A 19,474-nucleotide genomic window follows, 5' to 3' on the forward strand; every position below is an offset into this window, starting at 1 on the left:
AATTTATCCAAAAATATTTAATTCTATCTTCATAATCACACTTCAAGTTATGTTTCTAATGCAATAATCTTTCTAAAATTTTGATGTAATTAAGTTTGAGAATAAAAAATAGTTTAAAATTTTGTTATATTAAATGCAAATATGATTCTACTTATTACAAAATTTCACAGAAATTGTGAAACTTGAAAATAAATAATTTTTGTAGTAAGAGGGAAATAAATAATAATCAAAATTCGATGATGATTAATATTCTCATCAATATAAGAAGATAAAGTTTATCGTTTCTATTACAATATTTAATTAGTTGTAATGTTGTTATTTCACATATAAACAAAATTCCAAACTTTTGTTAAATTAGTAAGTCCTGTTAAATTTAATTAATGTAACTGATAAAACAAATGAAAAATTCATGTTCAGTTTAAAATATAAATTTTATCATTTGAAAATTTATCTGCATTTGTTCTTTTTAAGGACTTTTCAAACTAATTTTCCAATGAAACATTTGTATACTTAGAATTTATTTCTTTTCTAAAATGTTTTGAAAAAAAATAAATAAAAGTATATTTCATAATGATATAAATAGAAACATATAAAAAGAGAAAGAAATTTAAACTTTTCATAGTATCAAAGTTCGAATCTAATACTCTTCATAGACTAACTGTCAGCAAATATTTAATACTTAAATCTAATGTAATACTCAATTCAAAAAGTGAATTATTTAGAATTTATTCTTTTCTTATAAATTCAACTTTTAATAATTTGTAAGTGACATTACTTAAAAGATAACATGAAAAATATTGCATAAAAAAAGGAATATTATGTTGTTATTAATTCTCTTTTTGAAATTATTTTTATTTAAATACATTATTGCATCTAAAAAAACTAAATTTAATGTTATTAATTTAGAATGTACTGGAAAAAACAAAACAAAATTTTCAAATTTTGTTCAATTTCCTGTTAAAGTATAATATATCTTAATTAAATATTTTAAGAATATTTTCAATTATTATATTTTATAACCTTTGTAAAATAAAAATGACTATCATTATCAGACTATAACATTCCAAATGGCTCAATTTTGTTGTCAGTTCAAATGAAGTGCTTCATCATATCAGCAACACTGGTTGAAAAATTGTTGTTAGCATGCAGTTTCAAAGTCCAAGACAATGAGTGGAATGTTACATTTAATTGAAATTACTTTTGAACATCCAAAATAGTCAATTTTACTCTAAAAATATCAGTGATTAGAAGTTGCTTGTCCAACAGCTGCATCATAACTTGGAGGTGGGCCTGTATATGGTGGAGGAGCTGTTCCTTGTGTATTTAAATATGGTGTAAGTTTTATGGCATTTGGATGATGGACAGGAAAGGCTTGCTGTGGAGGTAGAGGTCCTTGTGTTGGATAAGGTGGAGGAGGCCCTTGTGTTGAAGTTGGTGGTTGAAAAGGCCCTAAATAAAAATTTATATAATTATTTTTATAAATTTGAAATGAAAGTGGTTGCAAAAATTGTTTTTTTATTTATACAGAAAAATGTGTGTATTTATCCAACTCCTACATTAAAGTATAAATTACTTCAAAATTGCTTAAAGAGCTTTTAAGTTTATTAAAATTGAGTTTATATTCCTGAAGACTTATGAAGTTTTAAAACATTTGATTTTAATATAATTTTTGAAATAAATTATATTAAATTTTGAAATAATTTATTAATATAGCTTATAACATTGGTTAATTATTTTATTATTATTCTATTATATGACTGTTTATGTTATTTACATATACAATGGAATCTGCTTATTATGATCACTTTCAGACTTGATAACAATAATGATTAATAACAACAAACTGAGGATAAAAAATTATTATTATTAAACTCAATTTATTTCAAAGAATTATAAATTGTATGCATTTATACTATATTTATCACAAAATGTGTACTTAACACAACTTTACACATTATATATCACATGTTACATAAACTTGGCCATTTCTACCCTCATTAAAAGTCTTTTTACTCCCATCAATGCATGAGCTCATTGAACTCTTAATTACATAATGTTTATGTGGCCATATGCAAGGCAGGCAGTGTATTCATCTAAATTTCTCTATGTTCTCACCAGAGTTAAAAATTTCCTATTCCTGCCACTACTCTTCATTCTAAAAAACTGTTGACTTGGATGCAGTCACCAGTTCCATACCTTGATCACCTTTCTATATGCATTTGTCACATCTTCAAAAAACATGGCTTCCTCTTAACTCTCTCCCCACAGCCAACTTTATACAGGCTTATCTGCAATGATAGCAAGCTCTTCCTTCTCAAGAAATTTCCCTAATTTGTGGATTGCACTTTTAAAATTTAACCATAACAGCATAATACCCTAGTCATCCTGTGTCATAATAACCACGGACTCATGCCATAAAAATGTTTTGAGAGTTCCATTATGCCTTGTTTCAAATTTTTGTTCTTTCTCATACTTATGAGCCTTGAATTCCATTGTGAATTTTAAATGTTTAAATGTTGAGAATGTTATATTACACATAGTGAAATTCTATTCAAAATTCAAGATGCTCACAAGCCTGATTTTGTATCATTGAAAGTACTTGCATTATAAAAAGGATTTTAATGCCAACTAACAGTGTGTGTACCTAGTATTACACATTTACATATGATACATTTCTTATAAACAACTGTTTTTAACTCAACAGATCACAACACTAAACTAGAGAAATTAAAACAGGAATGTTCATTCCCAAAGGTATGCTTTGATTAAAAGCAAGTTTTGAAGAAAAGGCCCATTTAGTATGAATTTTCTAAGAATTTTTATTGTTTGTTCCCAAGTGAGATTATCACAATTAATAACAATAGCAAAGCTTGTTTATAATAGGAGAATTATTTTTAATTAATTTTGTAGTGTGTTCTGGGACCAACTGATTATTATAACAATAGCTGATTGATAACATTAACTGTGATTATAATAACTAGATTCCACAATAGTTTTATAACAAAAGTATGTACTATTTTCCTAGTTTCAATATATATATATATATATATATATATATATATTTATTTATTTATTTATTTATTATTGAATATATATATATATTGAAAATTATAAATAAATAAATAAATATATATACAGTAGAGCATCGATTATCTGACCCCCGATTAACCGACTTATCGGTTAACCGACCACGTTCTAGTCGGCAAATTCAAACGTCCACTAGTAATGTGGTGCTACAATATTTGGTTATGTCTTGGCTACTTTAATATTATTTTTGTTAAATTTTGCATGTTTTAGCTGGCAGCACTGGCTCGACCATGAAAGAGAGGCTAGTATTTAAACCAGGCCTAATACACTATACTAATAATGTATTTTTTCATACTTTTCGGTTATCCGACCAACTCCAGTCCCCAACTGAGTCGGATAATCGATGCTTTACTGTATATATATAAATAAAATCAAGATTTAAAATAATTCAAGGAAGAATAAATAATTTACTTTATTTATTACAGAAATAATTGCCATTTTCCACAGTTATGATAACTAGGTAATTCTTAACTGAATTAAACTTACAAGGAAAGGCAATGAAATGGCTACACCTGATTTTTAAATATTTTAGTATTCAAATGAAAGTTTGTATGAAATTAAACCTATACCTAATAGTCAAGAATTCTCAATCTTAAGCAATTTCAAGGAAAAAAAGAATTTTAAGTTATTAAATTTATACACTCTGGTGTAAAAATGTACATAATACGAGGGCTATTTTTTAAATAAGGTCCGTTTGTGAATGAAAGTGAGAATAATGCGCAATCACGGCGGTATGCATGCCCTTCTGCTCCGAGCAAGCTTGGCGCGCGTTTTGACGCCATTTGCAGCCATATCGTCTGTCTGTATGCTGAGCTGTAGAAGTTTAAAATGTTTAAGAAAATTGAGTCTCCTGCCGACTGTGAGATACGATCTGTTATTCGATTCTTGAATGCAACAAACTTGGCAGCAGTGGAAATTCACCGTCAGATTTGTGAAGTTTACGGTGATAATGCTATGAGTAAAAGTTCGAAAATGGGTAAGAATGTTCAAGGATGGGCGAGTTAATGTGCATGATGAGGCACGCCCTGGCCGACCTTCTCTGATTTCTGAAGATTTGATTCGTGATGTGGATAACAAAATTTGAGAGGACGACGATTCACGATTTGAACGTTATCAATTGAGTTTCCACAGATTTCAAGATCAGTTTTGTATACCATTGTTTCGGAGAAACTGAATTATCAAAAATTGTTTTGTTGGTGCGTTCCAAGACTGCTTTCTGACGATCACAAAACAAAAAGATTAAACAGTGCTTTATCGTTTTGACTCGATACGATCATCCACACAGTCCAGACCTTGCAGCCAGTGATTTTCACTTGTTTCGATACTTAAAGGAGTTCCTTGGTGGTCAACATTTCAACGACGAAGAAGAAGTGAAAACTGCAGTCGTGGATTGGGCTTCTTGACAAGCGGCATATTTCTTTGAAGTCGGAATTCAAAAAATTGTTGAGCGGTATGACACATGTTTAAACAAAATGGAAATTATGTAGAAAAGTAGATAAAAGTATGTAGAATATGGGAAAAAAATATATTTTAATGATATTTACAGTGTTTTTCTTCTTATTAAAAAACGGACCTTATTTAAAAAATAGCCCTCGTAGATAAGTGGTGTAGTGGTTAAAAATTCACAAATATTTCCATTAGCTTCTAAGTGTTTTCAGAGAATATTAAAAAAATATATACAGTATATAGCAAACTTACTAGATTTTTAATATGTACTAGTACTGTGGTTTTTAATAGCCAAACATATCTGAAGCTTGGGTTATTTTCACATTATAATTAAGCTAATTATCAAATTTGACCTACAGATAAAACAAGATAATGACATAACTGTCTAAGATAAAATTAAAATTCAGTTTTTAATAATTAAATTAAATAATTTTAAAAATTATTGGGACCAAATTCTATAATTTCATTTGTTTGTTTAATCGTAGCCCAAAAATAAATCAGACTTAAATGTGTTTGGTTAAAACAAAAACATTCAAATATGAGAAAGTGCTAACTAAACAAATCGACAGTCATTAAAAATGAATGAAAACATTTGCTTGACAAGTGAGTGACAACTTTGCTAGTTTTTAGATTATTAGTTAGATGTTCTTTAACTGAACACCTGATATTATAGAAGTTTTTAATGTTAATCTCTGAGGATGGTTAAAGGTAGCTAAAAATATTTGAGAATTTTTAAGTTAATGCTCATAAAAAATGCAAACCTCTGAACCTTACAAATGAAATTCCAGCATAGTTTAATGCAGATAAAAAACAAACACTTTCAATCTACAAAGGGGGTCTTCTTCAGGTTAAAAATATCATAAATGTTATCTATCTCAAAATATTCTTTTCTGAGATAGCAAATGTTATTATAGTTGTATAAGGTGAGTAGTGTCCAGTCATCCATATTGGATATAACGAAATCAAGGTAAAAGACAAAAGACCGGTCAAAAGACAGCTATCTGCTCATCTCTAAGAGACAAGAGAATCTTTGAGAAAAAAAGTTGTCCATAATACATTTGGAAACGTGGTGATCTCTTGAGACATAAACAAATGATTAGCCAATCAGCTTGAGACATAGATGCTGTCTCTCAGAGACAAGAGACAATGACCAGAATACACCTCCTGGTCATCTATGTAACTCTGTTTTGAAGAAATTTTTGAATTGAAATCATGTGACTTCCAATCTAGATTGGAACTTTCTATATACTGTATTTACTCACATATAGGATGCGAGTAAATACAGATGCTCAATCTTGCATATAGGACAAGGTGTGACTTTAAAGATCAAAATAAAGAATATTAGATTTATTAATACAATTCTAATTTTATTTTGTTTAATCACAAATAGAATATTATCAAATGCATGTATTAAGGCAAACAACCATGTTTCTTCATGCTATCACCTTTTGTCTACTGGGATTCGTCCTCTGAAGCTTCATTACAACTCTCCCCTTTTCACTATCATTCCACAAAACATCATCCACTGATCCGTCGAGTGAATTTAAAATGCAGTATTTACTAAATGACACTGCTATCAGCTCTTGAGGAATGCTTTTCCATGCACTTGATACTCACATAGCAAAACCAAAAGATTATAATATGCATGACCGGAAAAAGTTTATTTTTTATGATTCAGAATGTGAAAATATTCATTAAAAATACCAATTTAATTTTTCAACAGTGGAACAGTCAGGTGTGGGGCTACCACTTAGTTGTGGAGAAGAAATCTGGAAAATTTTTAAAGTATATTTTCAAGCGTTTTTTTCTTATTACTGTTTCGGAAAAAAATTTTGTAAACAGTTTTGTCTAGTAAAGAAAAGTCTTTTTTTTTATTGTTACATAATTCATTTTTTATGTGAATTTTTTTTTGCAGTAGTTTTTGGCTAGTTTTTGGCAATACCCCCAAAAGAATTTAGTGAGTATAGTCGTCCCTCACCACTGCCACGCGATCGCCTTGGACGACTATACTCTTCCCTCACTGTTAAGAGGTTAACAAATATGAAATAACTACATTAATAATGATTGCTAAATGACCAGCTATTTTCAGACCGTCTCTTTGAAAGCAAAACTCGCCTTAACCTTGATAGCACACTGCTATAATGCAGTATGAACTGTACACAGTTCACAAAAATTATTGCACAAAAACATAAAGAATCCTTCGCTTGTGTGTATAGGATGACCTAGGTTTTTGAAGCAGTGAAAAATGAATAAAAACCTCATCTTATATGCAAGTAAATACGGTAGTCAATTGAGACCTCTTACCCCTAATCTTTGCATACCTGGTCTTAACTTTCATCTATCTAACACCATTCTCAAGATTAAATTTGTCCTATTTCACACAGTAGCCATAAGTATTCTTGCATAATTTGTGAAAGTCCCAAATGCAGTTTCAGATGTCTATCCCTGGAAACCAGGGTCAGTGAAAGATCCATCTCACAGATATTTTGTACCCAGAAATGGTATCCATACAAGATGCAACTTGCTGCATCACCTAAGTGGTGATGATGATGATTTATGCAGTTTGAAGAATGGACTCTGGAATATTGGCCAGAGGGTAACCCATCATGGACTAATCCATCCAAAACCTTGAGTGTGGTAAAAGTCGTGGTATGGCGTGAAATTTGGGATCATAGGACCCGTGTTTGTTTACAGGATAATGAATGGTCATCACATTACAGGACAATGTAGTTCTATCTGTCCTGAATGAAGACTGAACATTCACACACCTGCACACTTCATGAATGATGAATGTGAATGGCTTGATATCCAATTCCCAGGCAACTGGATTGGACATTGAGGACTGGTAGAATGGCTACTGACTGAGATTACTGGATTTGCCACTTGACTTTAAGTGCCACATCTACAGTCATTTCTGTATACAGGGAAAATCTGTATGTGGCACAACTAAAGAAGCAAATCTTGGACTGATGTAATGAAATTTCATGTTCAAACAAATAAACAAATAAATATGTTCAAACAAATAAAATTTGAGTAAATTGATAATTCAATTGTTTCTAGGCATGTTCTATGCTTAATTGATACATGATATGATACTTTCTCACTTTAAAATTATGTGCTGCAAGATGATGGCAATAAATGCTACTTCTCATCAAAAGGTAGAGGTTTCCATCCAATTACTATCTTTTGTGTAATGGAGTTAATTTTGTCAAAGTTGATCAAGATAAAAGACTTTTTCAAGACTTCTGCCTCAACTTGTATAATAGAAATGCTATATATATCATAATAATTGTTGGTACAATTTGCTGTTTGTTATTACTATTATACAAAACATTTAAAACAGAAATAAATAATAATATTATTGTTAAAATTTCTATAGAGTTTAAAGAAAAACAAATCAGATAAGCCAAAAGAGTCATTGTAATCAATAATACATGCAAGATCCTAATTTAAAATTTCATATTTAAAATGTTTTGACTATCTTATTCATTCTGTTCAATATTCCTTAGATCAATATAAAAGATTTCTCAAATTTTCTTAGACTTATAGCTTTTCTATTACTCTAGTTTCACCCCATTTAACCTGAACTCTGTAATTCAGACCTCCTCTATCAATTTTATGACAATTGTATCTTTCCTAGTTAAACTTTTATACACTTCTAGCTTATTTTTTCTATTTACTTGTACACCTGGAATATTTAAGCTTGAATATGGTATGTGAAACAAAATTATGTAAACATTTGCAAATTGTAACATAAGTTTTTTTTATTTTCACTTACTTTATTATTATTATTATTATTTTGGATTAAGTGAGAGATACTCGGTTAACACCGGTGGCTGTGTACTATGCCGGACCAAAGTCAAGGCATAGTAATCAAAACAGAAATTAAAGAAGTGTATCAGTGTGTGTGTCTGTATTCAGGAATTTTCTCACAATATGACATGTATTCAATATAGTGGCCTTCTGTAGTGTGATGTATGTGTTTCTATTCAATTGTAATGTGCCCAGGCTTTTGTGTAGTGTGTGTGGTATGACACCTGTAGAGGAGAGAACAACAGGTACAATAAGCACCCTATCCATCCTCCACAGATGCCTTATTTCCTGGGCGAGTTCTGTGTAGTTGCTAATTTTTTCAGCATATGCATTTTGTATATTGTGAGTGTTTGGAATGGACATGTCTATAATGTATGTGATTTTATTGTGTTTGTCAATGAGTGTGATGTCTGGTCTGTTGTGGTAAATTGTTTTATCTGTGATTATGGCTCTGTCGTAGTACATTTTGTGCGTGTTGTTTTCCAATACTGTCTGCGGAATGTATTTGTAGTATGGCTCGTGGATGTCTACTAATTTGTGTTTCTTTACAAGCTCTTGGTGTATTATATTTGCTACTTGATTATGTCTGTGTAGATAATCTGTCTGTGCCAAGAGCTTGCAACCAGAAGTGATGTGTTGTATAGTTTCTGGCATGACATGACATTTTCTGCATGTGTCATTTATGAGTGTTGTATCTTTGAGTATGTGTTTTCTGTAGTTTTTAGTATTTATGACCTGATCCTGTATGGCGATCATGAATCCTTCCGTCTCCCCAAAGAGGCATCCCCGTGCTAACCAGCTGTTTGACGCAGTTTTGTCAACAAAATCCTGGGCCAGATCATAAGGATGCCTGCCATGGAGTGCCTTTCGAGCCCACGATTGCTTAATGGTGTCTGTGCTTTTTATATGTTGCGTTGTGTCCATATGATGTGAGTGTAAGTTTAATGGTGTGTTATTTGAGTCTGCTAGAGTTACTGCTTTATGTAATTGTGATGTTTCTTGTTTTTTGTAGAAAAACTCTCGCAGTGACTGTATTTGTTTGTAGTGAAGGTTAACTATGTCAATCAGGCCACGTCCGCCATCTTTACGTGGAAGGGTTAATCTTTCTGTGGCAGATTTAGGATGATGTTGTTTATGCTTAGTAAGTGTAGTTCTTGTTTTCCTTTGGAGTTGCTTGAGATCTGTGTGAGTCCAATGTATAACTCCAAAAGAATATGTAAGTACTGGAATGACATATGTGTTTATTGCTTTGACTGTATGTTTTGCATTTAACTGTGTTCTGAGAATAGCATTTAACCTACTTTGGTATTCTTTAATTAATCTTTGCTTTATTTGTGTATGTTCTGTTAGTTTGGCCTGTTGGAATCCTAAATACTTGTAGAACTTGCCCTCTTCCATGGATTCAATAACGTCTCCATTTCCGAGCGCAAAATCTTCTTTCTTCAGGATTCCTTTTTCTATGTGAAGTGTTTTGCATTTATCTAGGCCAAATTCCATTTGTATGTCCTTGGTGTATGAATGTGTGATTTGTAGGAGTTGATAAAGTTGTTTTTGTGTGGATGTATAAAGTTTTATGTCATCCATGTACATGAGATGTGACAGTGTAAACTGTGTTGTTTTTTCATGTCTGATATTGTAACCATACTGCGTGTTGTTTAACATGTTGGATAATGGGTTCAGGGCTAAGCAGAACCAGAGAGGACTCAAGGAATCTCCTTGAAAAATTCCTCGCCTAATAAAAATTTGGTTTGTTTGTATGGAAGTGTTACTAACCCTGAGATGTAGTGTTGTTCTCCAGTGCTGCATAGTGTTTTGAAAGAATGCAATGAGTGATGGATGTATTTTGTACATGTGTAGAATATGTAGCAGCCAACTGTGTGGAATGCTGTCGAATGCTTTTCTGTAGTCTATATATGCCATGTGTATGTTTCTGTGTTGTTTGTGTGCTTGCCGTAGAATGACTGAATCTATGAGTAACTGTTCTTTGCATCCCCTGTGATTTCTATGGCAACCTTTTTGCTGTTCCGTTAGAATGTCGTGTTCTTCAATATGTTTGTATATTTTGTTTGCGATACAGGATGTCAATAATTTGTACAGTGTTGGAAGACATGTAATTGGTCTGTATTGTGTGGGGTCTGTGGTATTGTTGTTTTTAGGTTTCATGTAGGTGATGCCCTGAGTAAGAAAATTTGGCATGTCCTGTGGATTGATGATGATGTGTGTTAGGTGTTTAGCTAGTTCCTGGTGCAGTGATGTAAACTTTTTGTACCAGAAATTGTGAATGTTGTCTACACCAGGTGTCTTCCAGTTGTGTGCTCTGTTAACAGTGTATTGGAAATCATGTATGTTTATTTCAGCACAGGGCATAGTTGGTATGTTGTGTAAGTTTCTGTTCTCCTCCTCGATCCAGCCTGCATCAGCATTGTGCGTGACAGCACTGGACCAAAGAGAAGACCAATATGTTGTGAGTTCTTCTTCTGTTGGTGTGTCACTGTGCTGTGTATCAGTGTTTGCTTTGTTATTAATTTGTCTGTAAAAGAGTTTTTCATTGTTTGTAAATAATTTATTTTGTTGTTTTCGTAGTGTACATGTTTTGTATCGTTTGAGTCTACGTGCTTTGACAGCAAGTTTTTGTTTTAGTGTATCAATGTATTCTGTAATGTGTGTGTTGTGATGTTCATGTTTTGTGTGTGTTTTTATTTTCTTGAAAATGTTTTTGAGCTGTTTCCTTAATTTAAGTGTTATGTTGCTTTTAGCGTATTGTGTCAGCCTGCCTAATTGCTGTCTAATGTCATTTATTTGTATTTCTATTCTTCTCTGCCAGGCAGGCTTGTGATAGAATTTTGTTTTCTGTGTGTTTGTCTGTGATTGTACTTTCAGTCCATGGTGTGTCACTACTGTGACTGCTCCAGCATAAACTAATGTATGAATGTCTGCGAGTGTAGAAATTGAATGAATGTAGTGTGGTAGTAAGTGAGTGTTTACGTAATTTAGTGTTTTTCCTACTTCCTTTGACGTGTTGATTTTTGGAATTCGTGGTCGTTGTGTGGGATCTGTGCCTGTATATTTAGTGAGTGTTTCCTGAAATATAAGTGAGAGCGTATTAACTAAATCCATGTCTATGTTATCAGTGATGGATGAGGAAGTGTCTGTAGTATCATTAGTGGTAATTGTTGTATGTGTGCAACTTGAACACAAACTATATGGTGTATTTTCTCGGACACATGGCAAATTTCATCACTAAGTTTTCTTCAGTTGATGGTTATTCAAGGACGACAGAAGCCTCAATCCTTAATCTTACACTTGGCCCCTACCTGTTGTATGTGTGTTATTATCAATGCTTGTTGCTGGATTATCCTGACAGGTTACATGATCTTCATTAATGTTAGATGTTTCTGTCTGTTGATGTATTTGATCAGCAACCTGTTGTTTGATAAGTTCAAGTGTTGTTTGTGGAATAAGGTTGTTGTGTATAATTGTTCTTTTTTGATCAACAACCCTTTGTTCAGTGACAGTGAGGTGAGGATATTGTTGTGTGAATTTATGGTGTAGTTGTTGTCTGTATGCTGTCGTGTTTGTTTCGAGTTTTGTGATGGTGTAATAAGTACGGATGATAAACTTGTTCATTTCCGTTGTCCATTTCATCCGTTGGCGTGGTTTTCCAGCCTTTGTGGTCTGTGGATGCATTGCCACAGAAACACCAAGGCTGGGTTGGTTCCTCACATCTGTTGAGGGCATTGCAGTAGCCATGCTTGGGCCGGTGCTACTTTCGCCACTGGTAACCAGGGGAGACTGTGGCCTATTTTTCAAACGTGAGCCTCTGCCTAACCCACGAACGCGGACCTTGTTAACCCGGGCGACGTCCGAGCCGGTATCACACTTTGATCTAGTTATTACCATAATAAATATCACCACAGAATGTGGGTGTGGTCACTCTTAGCTTCATTTCTCCCCATAGACCTTACTGGCATGGGTGTCCCTACCAGGAGCTTGTACTCCAGCCTGCATTGCCCTATGGATCAGTAAAATTACTGGGCTCTCCCACCACGACCAGGTAGTGACCACGGGAGAGGAGTTTGTTGTTGTTGTTGTTGTTGTTGTTGTTGTTGTTGTTATAATAAATGGTTTATTTTAAAACAGTTTTGTTAATGTATAACTAACTAATAAAAAAATATCATATTTATATATGTGGTGCCCATCCCCCACACTGATATGACTTGGTTGAGTCCAATGTCATGCACAGGCATTCTGCACAAGTGGGAAAAAAGAAGAACCATTAGAGTAAGAAAAAGAAGAAGCAACGACATAGCACAAACGACGTGTCCACTTCAAGATGATTAATATCCGTTTAATAATTAGTATCAAGATGATTTATTTAGTGTTTTTCATTTTGTAATGTTTTCTGTATCGTATTAAAATATACATCACTATATGTCATAAGAAGCTCTTCATATTCTTTCTTAAACTGTGTTCTGCATACGCTTCTTAACACCCAGCTCAGCCATCTATAGACACCACATATATAATGTATGTATTCTGTATATAAATTTTATTTTAAAAACTTAAATTATCAGTTATAAAACAATACAGAACAGAAAATTTTTAAGTGATAATATGTTTGAATATAAGCAACTCCATATCTTCTGTACTTTTTCCAGCAAAAAATTTTAACAGGATATACATTTTAAGCCTCTTTAAGGGGCCTGTATCAGGTTTTTAAACGAATCTAAAGAGACTAAAAACATTTGTCCTATTAAAAATTTTTGCTGGAAAGAGTACAAAGGCTTGGAGTTGCTTATTGCTAAAGTGTTCCAGCTTCACAAAACTATATGTTGAAATATTTAAAATTAATAAACATCAAAACCCTAATATTAAATGAATGGTCAAAATTTTAAGTGTATCCCTAATGCAGATCAATTTAGCATCAAATCCACTCTGATTTTTAATGCCTCTAATCAAGACTTGTATAAATTGAAATTAAACAAAGCTCTTGTGAGATTCTGAGGAAAATTTTAATGAATTAGTAATATGTTATATCTACCAGAATATTTATTAGTGATGTAACGAATATTCGGTTACTACCCGGTATTCGGCCTATTTTTCACTATTCGGCCGAACACCGAATATTTAAATCACTATTTGGCCGAATACCAAATATTTAATCACTATTCGGCCGAATACTGAATACCTAAAAATAGGAGTAAGAAATAACAAAAACAGAGTAAATTAATCATTTTTGTAACTTTTATTAATGCTGAACATTAAACTATAATTATTAAAGTTAATAAGAAATAGCATCTAACTCTAGTATTAAATTATTTCGTAATTAAATAATATTATAACCTTTATCTAGCCCGATATCTTATGGCATTGATGGCGTGTAGGTTAGAATGTATCGAGCATTAATGTTATTGTTTAGTTAATTATGTTATATTCGTGTTCACATATATTTTAATATTTATACGATATATTTGAACTGTTCCACAACTGGAGAGAAACTAGACCATATTATGTCACCACTAAAGTATATCCTTAGGGTATTATTCAGTCTACAAATACGTAGTAAAAACAAAATTTTAGTGTTTAATTAAAGAGTTAAAATGATCGATTGCATTAAAATAACTTATAAGTTATAACTTACATCTAAATACCAACAATTGCCGAATCATAGCAGGCTATTTACGGCTATTACATAAATTATAAACCAATTTGGCACTAGAGGTAGATGTTAGGCTCCATCTCATATTAACTTTAATAATTATAATTTAATTAATTAATTTAAATAATTTAGACCTAATGGAAGAAAAAATTGTAGTGACAGCGGGCCAATATAGAGCACGGTTCGCGATCTTTGCCATAATGTGGTTTGCGCGCCAATTTTCGTACGTGCATTAATCAAGCCGAATAGTTTGGCCGAATATTCGGCCATTCGGCAACGCTCCTAGCCGAATATTCGGTATTTGGCTGAGGCTGAATATACTATTCGTTACATCACTAATATTTATTTTGGTTTTTTGACTATACATGTTTAATAGAATCAAAGCTGGAAGAGAGTTAATGTCACATGAAAAGCATTTCTTTGAGTGCTTTTCTACTCCTGTTTTTCTTTTCAACATTTTTGGCTTCTTTCATAAGCATGTCTCAGGTTTGTCCAAGATTCCAAATTTCAATGTTCTAAATTGGAATATGAACTTGATAATAATGGTTTCAAAAATTTTTGAATTTTAAATTAAAATGATGTAATGGTCAGATTGTCTGCAACCTTGTATTTTCTAACTTCTGGAATATGAGGTGGTTCGTGTTGCTTCATGTTTGTAACAGTATTATTCATATGCCATTATATGTTGTGGGCCTCTAGTTGAGAGTTCTTATTTGGATCATCAATTTCCACGCAGCAGATAAGATTTCACACTTTTTCTGGTTTATGCACACCCCTCCTGAAGAGTCTTTATAAATTTCTAGGATGTCTAAATTTCTTAGATATTGTTCATTAAGGACTTGTTTTATCAATTTGACATTGTTCAGATTTGCCACCACTCTGGGCTCTGTAGGACAGAGTGGTGGCAAATCTGGTCAATGCAATTTGATAAAAAATTACATTGACCAGACTTGGTCAATGTAATTTTTATGGTCAAAGCAATTATTGGCTTTTTATGCAGTTTAAAAGAGGTGAAACCTTATCTACTGCCTGGAGATTGATTTAAGATAATCCAAATAAGATCTTTCAACTAGAGATCCACAATGTATAATGGCATATGAATAATACTGTTATAAACATGGAGCAACATGAACCATCTCATATTCCAGAAGTTAGAAAATACATGGTTGCAGACAATCTGACCATTACATCATTTTAATTTAAAATTTAAAAACTTTTGAAGCCATTATTGTCAAGTTCATATTCCAATTTAGAACACTGAAATTTGGAATCTTGGACAAACCTGAGTCATGCTTATCAAAAAAGCTGAAAATGTTTGTTGAAAAGAAAAACAGGGCTAGAAAAGTACTCAATGGTGTTTTTTGTGCAATTTGAAGTATATGTAATTATATACTTCAGAATATTTATCATCCAAATGTAATTACGCAAAACAAGTTATAACTATCAATAGAATACCGTTCGAAAATTTTTGTTAACTAAATTAAAATAAATAAACAAATAATATAGTATTCTTTATGATTCTTATATTGAAGTGTGTCACTAAAAGTAAACAAACAATTATAAATAGAGTATTCATATTTCAATATACCTTAAAATATTAAAAAAGACAAAAGAAGAAAAATGACTCACTAGCACCATATACATGTGGTCTGACCAAAGTAGGTGTTGCAGATCCAGCAAAACCAAAATGACTTTGTTGATTGTGAAAATGATTTCGATATCTGAAACGATACCACCAGCCACCACCAGAACACATCAGCAACATCAGTATTATCATTAACCTATAAAACAAATTATAGCATTAACCTAAAATTATCTGCCACTTGATATTTTAACATTTAACTTAATAATAATAACTGGATATTTTCATTATATGTTTTATGTTCCTAATTTTATTTAAAACTGATGGCTACTAATGAACAACTGAATATCTAAATAGAAATATTTTATTTATTTTATTATAAATCAGCAGTCACTATTTTTTCTATATCAGAAAAAATATCACCTCATTTTACAAATAGACCTGTTTAGTTTGTGCATGCCAACTTGTGTCAATGGTCTTGGCTAAGTTGGCTGGAAAATATCATCAATCACAACAAAATTTAGTTAAATCACATATTGATTTTGATATGCACTAGTTTAAAGTTCAAATATTATGAATTTTTAATTCTTCAAATTTAAATTTTCAAAATACATTCGAGTCCACATAAGTCGACACCCAGATAACTTAACACCATCGGTTAAGTAGTCAGCTTTCTGTGGTCCCGGCTGACTTACATAGGCATTAATGTTAAAAAACTCCAGTTTACTCGACACCGTTAAACTCATTACCACTGGATAAGTCAACATACTTTTGCTGTCCCACACTCCGATAAGTCGTCACCCCCTTCTGAAAAAATAAATTCACTCCACACATGTGGTGCAAACTCATTTTTTTCAGGAGGGGGAGTTGATTTATTTATTAATATATAATTAATATATTTAATAATATAATGATATATTATTATTATTAATATATATATTACAGTAAAAACGCGTTTTAACTAGTTGAAACTAGTTTTTACTGGATGTCATTGTTAAAACCCGTTTTGTCTAGTTAAAACTAGAATTTACTGCTGTACATGTTTTGATTTTAGATAAAACTGGTTTTAACTTTTAACATTAGTTAAAACTAATTTTAGCTACATAAATATGTTTGGGGGAAATAAATAAAGTGATGATTGGGATTAAAACATTTGTATTATTTAATACGATATTTATTGAAAATATTGGTCACACATCTGTGTTATTAACATCAATTAACCCTTTGTCCCTGAAGGCACCGATCGATCGGTACCCTGGCTTTTTAAGCAAAACTTCGAGGGTACCGATTCATCGTTACTTTGGTAAATATCGATTTTTGTAAAATTTATTAACAACAGATATAATCTCATTCGATATGAAGTGAATAAAGTATAATAATTCATTATATTAGTTAATAGCAGTATAAAATTTTGATTTCAAACAAATGTTTGATATAATGTACGAGTTTTTCACAACGAATAAACATACATGCATAAGTGTTATATCGAATTGTACAAAACAATATTCTACATCTTTCTGGCTCAGTGCCAGCAATCAACTATGTAACTAGACAATGTTAATTTTCACAAAATGTTACAAATTATCAAGTTTATGTGTCAGTTCTGATATATATTATTTTTTTTCTTATAAATTTTTCTAATAAAATGTATTGAAAAATATCGTATTTAAAACTAAAGATATTAACCTCTTAACAGTGAGGGACGAGTATAGTCGTCCAAGGCGATCCTGTGGCAGTGGTGAGGGACGACTATACTCGCTAAATTCTTTTGGAGGTATCGCCAAAAACTAGCCAAAAACTACCGCGAAAAAAATTCACATAAAAAATGAATTATGTAACAATAAAAAAAGACTTTTCTTTACTAGACAAAACTGTTTACAAAATCTTTTTCTGAAACAGTAATGAGAAAAAACGCTTGAAAATATACTTTAAAATTTTCCAGATTTCTTCTCCACAACTAAGTGGTAGCCCCACACCTAAATGTTCCACTGTTGAAAGGTTAATAAATGTGATTTTTTTCATATAGATATAATGATAATTTGATTTTTGATGAACTTTTAAAATAATATTGCCTGACTGACCTATATTGCCTTAGGAGGGATCGCAAAATAAACGTAAACAAGATGTCGGGGGAAAAGGGTTAAAGCGATATGAAATTCATCATACACTATAGGAACGTGTTAGCTGAATGACCTTGGTCGAAACAGTTTTTACTAAGCCATTTTGTTAAAACCCGTTTTGTCTAGTTAAAACTAGTTTTAACTCAAATTCATTTTTGACTAGCAGTAAATTCTAGTTATAACAATGGCATCCAGTAAAAACTAGTTTCAACCAGTTAAAACGCGTTTTAACTAAAAACGGGTTTTTACTGTAACATATACATATTAATAAAAATGCCTTATTATGTATTTTTATGTATAAAATAATAACAGATAAACAAAAAAGAAAATATACAATCTACATCAACGTCACACCAGAATCCAATTTTGCATTTTCCCATGCTAGAGGCATTATGAATCCTTAGACGTTACTTGCCAATGATTGACAATTGCGAAGATGATGTTTTCAGGACGTTCGTGATCGTTGAAAAAGAAAGTTGAGACAGTTAAGTGCTCAAAACAAACAACACTAAACGAATTTTTCAGTTTTTCATCTATAGAGTAATTGTAAATGGAGGACTCAATGTATTGTAAGCCTATAGTACTGTATAATGCACTACTGTATTTTTATTAATTGTAGTTTTGTGGCTTTTTTTCCAACTACACATTTATACGCTTTAGTCATCACATCGGATAACTTGACCCATTTCCCCCTCCGCATAAGTCGACACCCACCCCGGGGTGTCGACTTATGCGGAGTTGACTGTATAAAAAAAGCATCAATGAATTTAAGATACAATTCATAAGCCACTGTGATTAATTTGTTCAATCAATGCATCTTTAACAGTCAGTAAAGTTGGAGAAATATTAACATTTTTGTCTTGGTTAATAGGAAATCTTCAGAATGGACTGATTAAAACAGAAAGACAGTGTTGATTAGAAAGGAAGCTGAGATAAACAAGCAAGATGAGGTGGATTGCCATGATGGCAGTTGATTAGGGCAATATCTCCCTCCACCAATTGCATTTTTATCAATTTATGATTATTATTATATTAAAAGAAAATTGATAAAAATATGAAATCATTATTTTACATTATTATTATTTTATTTATGTATGTAATTAGCTTTATTTGAAACACAAATAAAAATTTTTGATAGAGTCCAGTATAAAGGTAGTATAAAACACAATAAAATATTTGGTTAATGTGAGCCTAGGTATACAAAATGGCGGCACTTCCAGTTGCCATCTTGTTTGCACACGCAAATGTGCAAACAAGATGGCAACCGTCGACAATAAGCTAAACGTGCCTATATTTTAACTTTTTTAAAACTAAAACATTTTTGAAACGTAAATTTGCTACTTACTTTTTCCTCTGCTTTTGGTTACTTTTCCTACTCTTGGACCAGAAACGAAAAATAAAAAAGTTGTTATACTACCTATAAATTCAATCAATGCATGGACAAAGTGAATTACAAGATTCTATACATCAGTGGTTCGAGCAAAATTTGCCTGTATTGTACATAAATTTTACTCCTCTTAAGAACTGCAGTCTTATGATTCACATCTCTCTCGCCTTTTCATCTATGATAGGCAGCGTCTCTGTAGAGGGTGCACCTGTGATCCATGGCCACCTAGCCTTCCATGTGTTGTTCACGTTGTCTTTTGGGTCGGAAATCACTATTACATATCCTTGGTTATGACAAATTTAACACGTTTAACACACATTTACACATTTTTAAACACATTTAGCACATTTACACACTTTAAACGCATATTTGAACCACAT

The 19,474-nt window shown here is 31.9% G+C and overlaps 1 protein-coding gene across 1 annotated transcript in view; it reads right to left on the reverse strand.

Annotated features, from left to right (window-relative positions):
- Positions 1–656: 656 nt before the first annotated feature.
- LOC136985834 (WW domain binding protein VOPP1-like) overlaps positions 657–19,474 on the reverse strand; it is a 39,961-nt gene continuing 21,143 nt past the window's right edge. The window contains exons 4-5 of the mRNA XM_067283204.1: positions 15,635–15,786; positions 657–1,449 (exon numbers count right to left, since the gene is read on the reverse strand). Coding sequence (XP_067139305.1) covers positions 1,238–1,449; positions 15,635–15,786 — 364 coding nt within the window. The 3' untranslated portion in view covers positions 657–1,237. The remainder of the gene's footprint in view (positions 1,450–15,634; positions 15,787–19,474) is intronic.

This window comes from Centruroides vittatus, unplaced genomic scaffold (assembly GCF_030686945.1).
Source record: "Centruroides vittatus isolate TY-2023 unplaced genomic scaffold, ASM3068694v2 contig_979, whole genome shotgun sequence".
In the NCBI taxonomy this organism is placed as follows: domain Eukaryota; kingdom Metazoa; phylum Arthropoda; class Arachnida; order Scorpiones; family Buthidae; genus Centruroides; species Centruroides vittatus.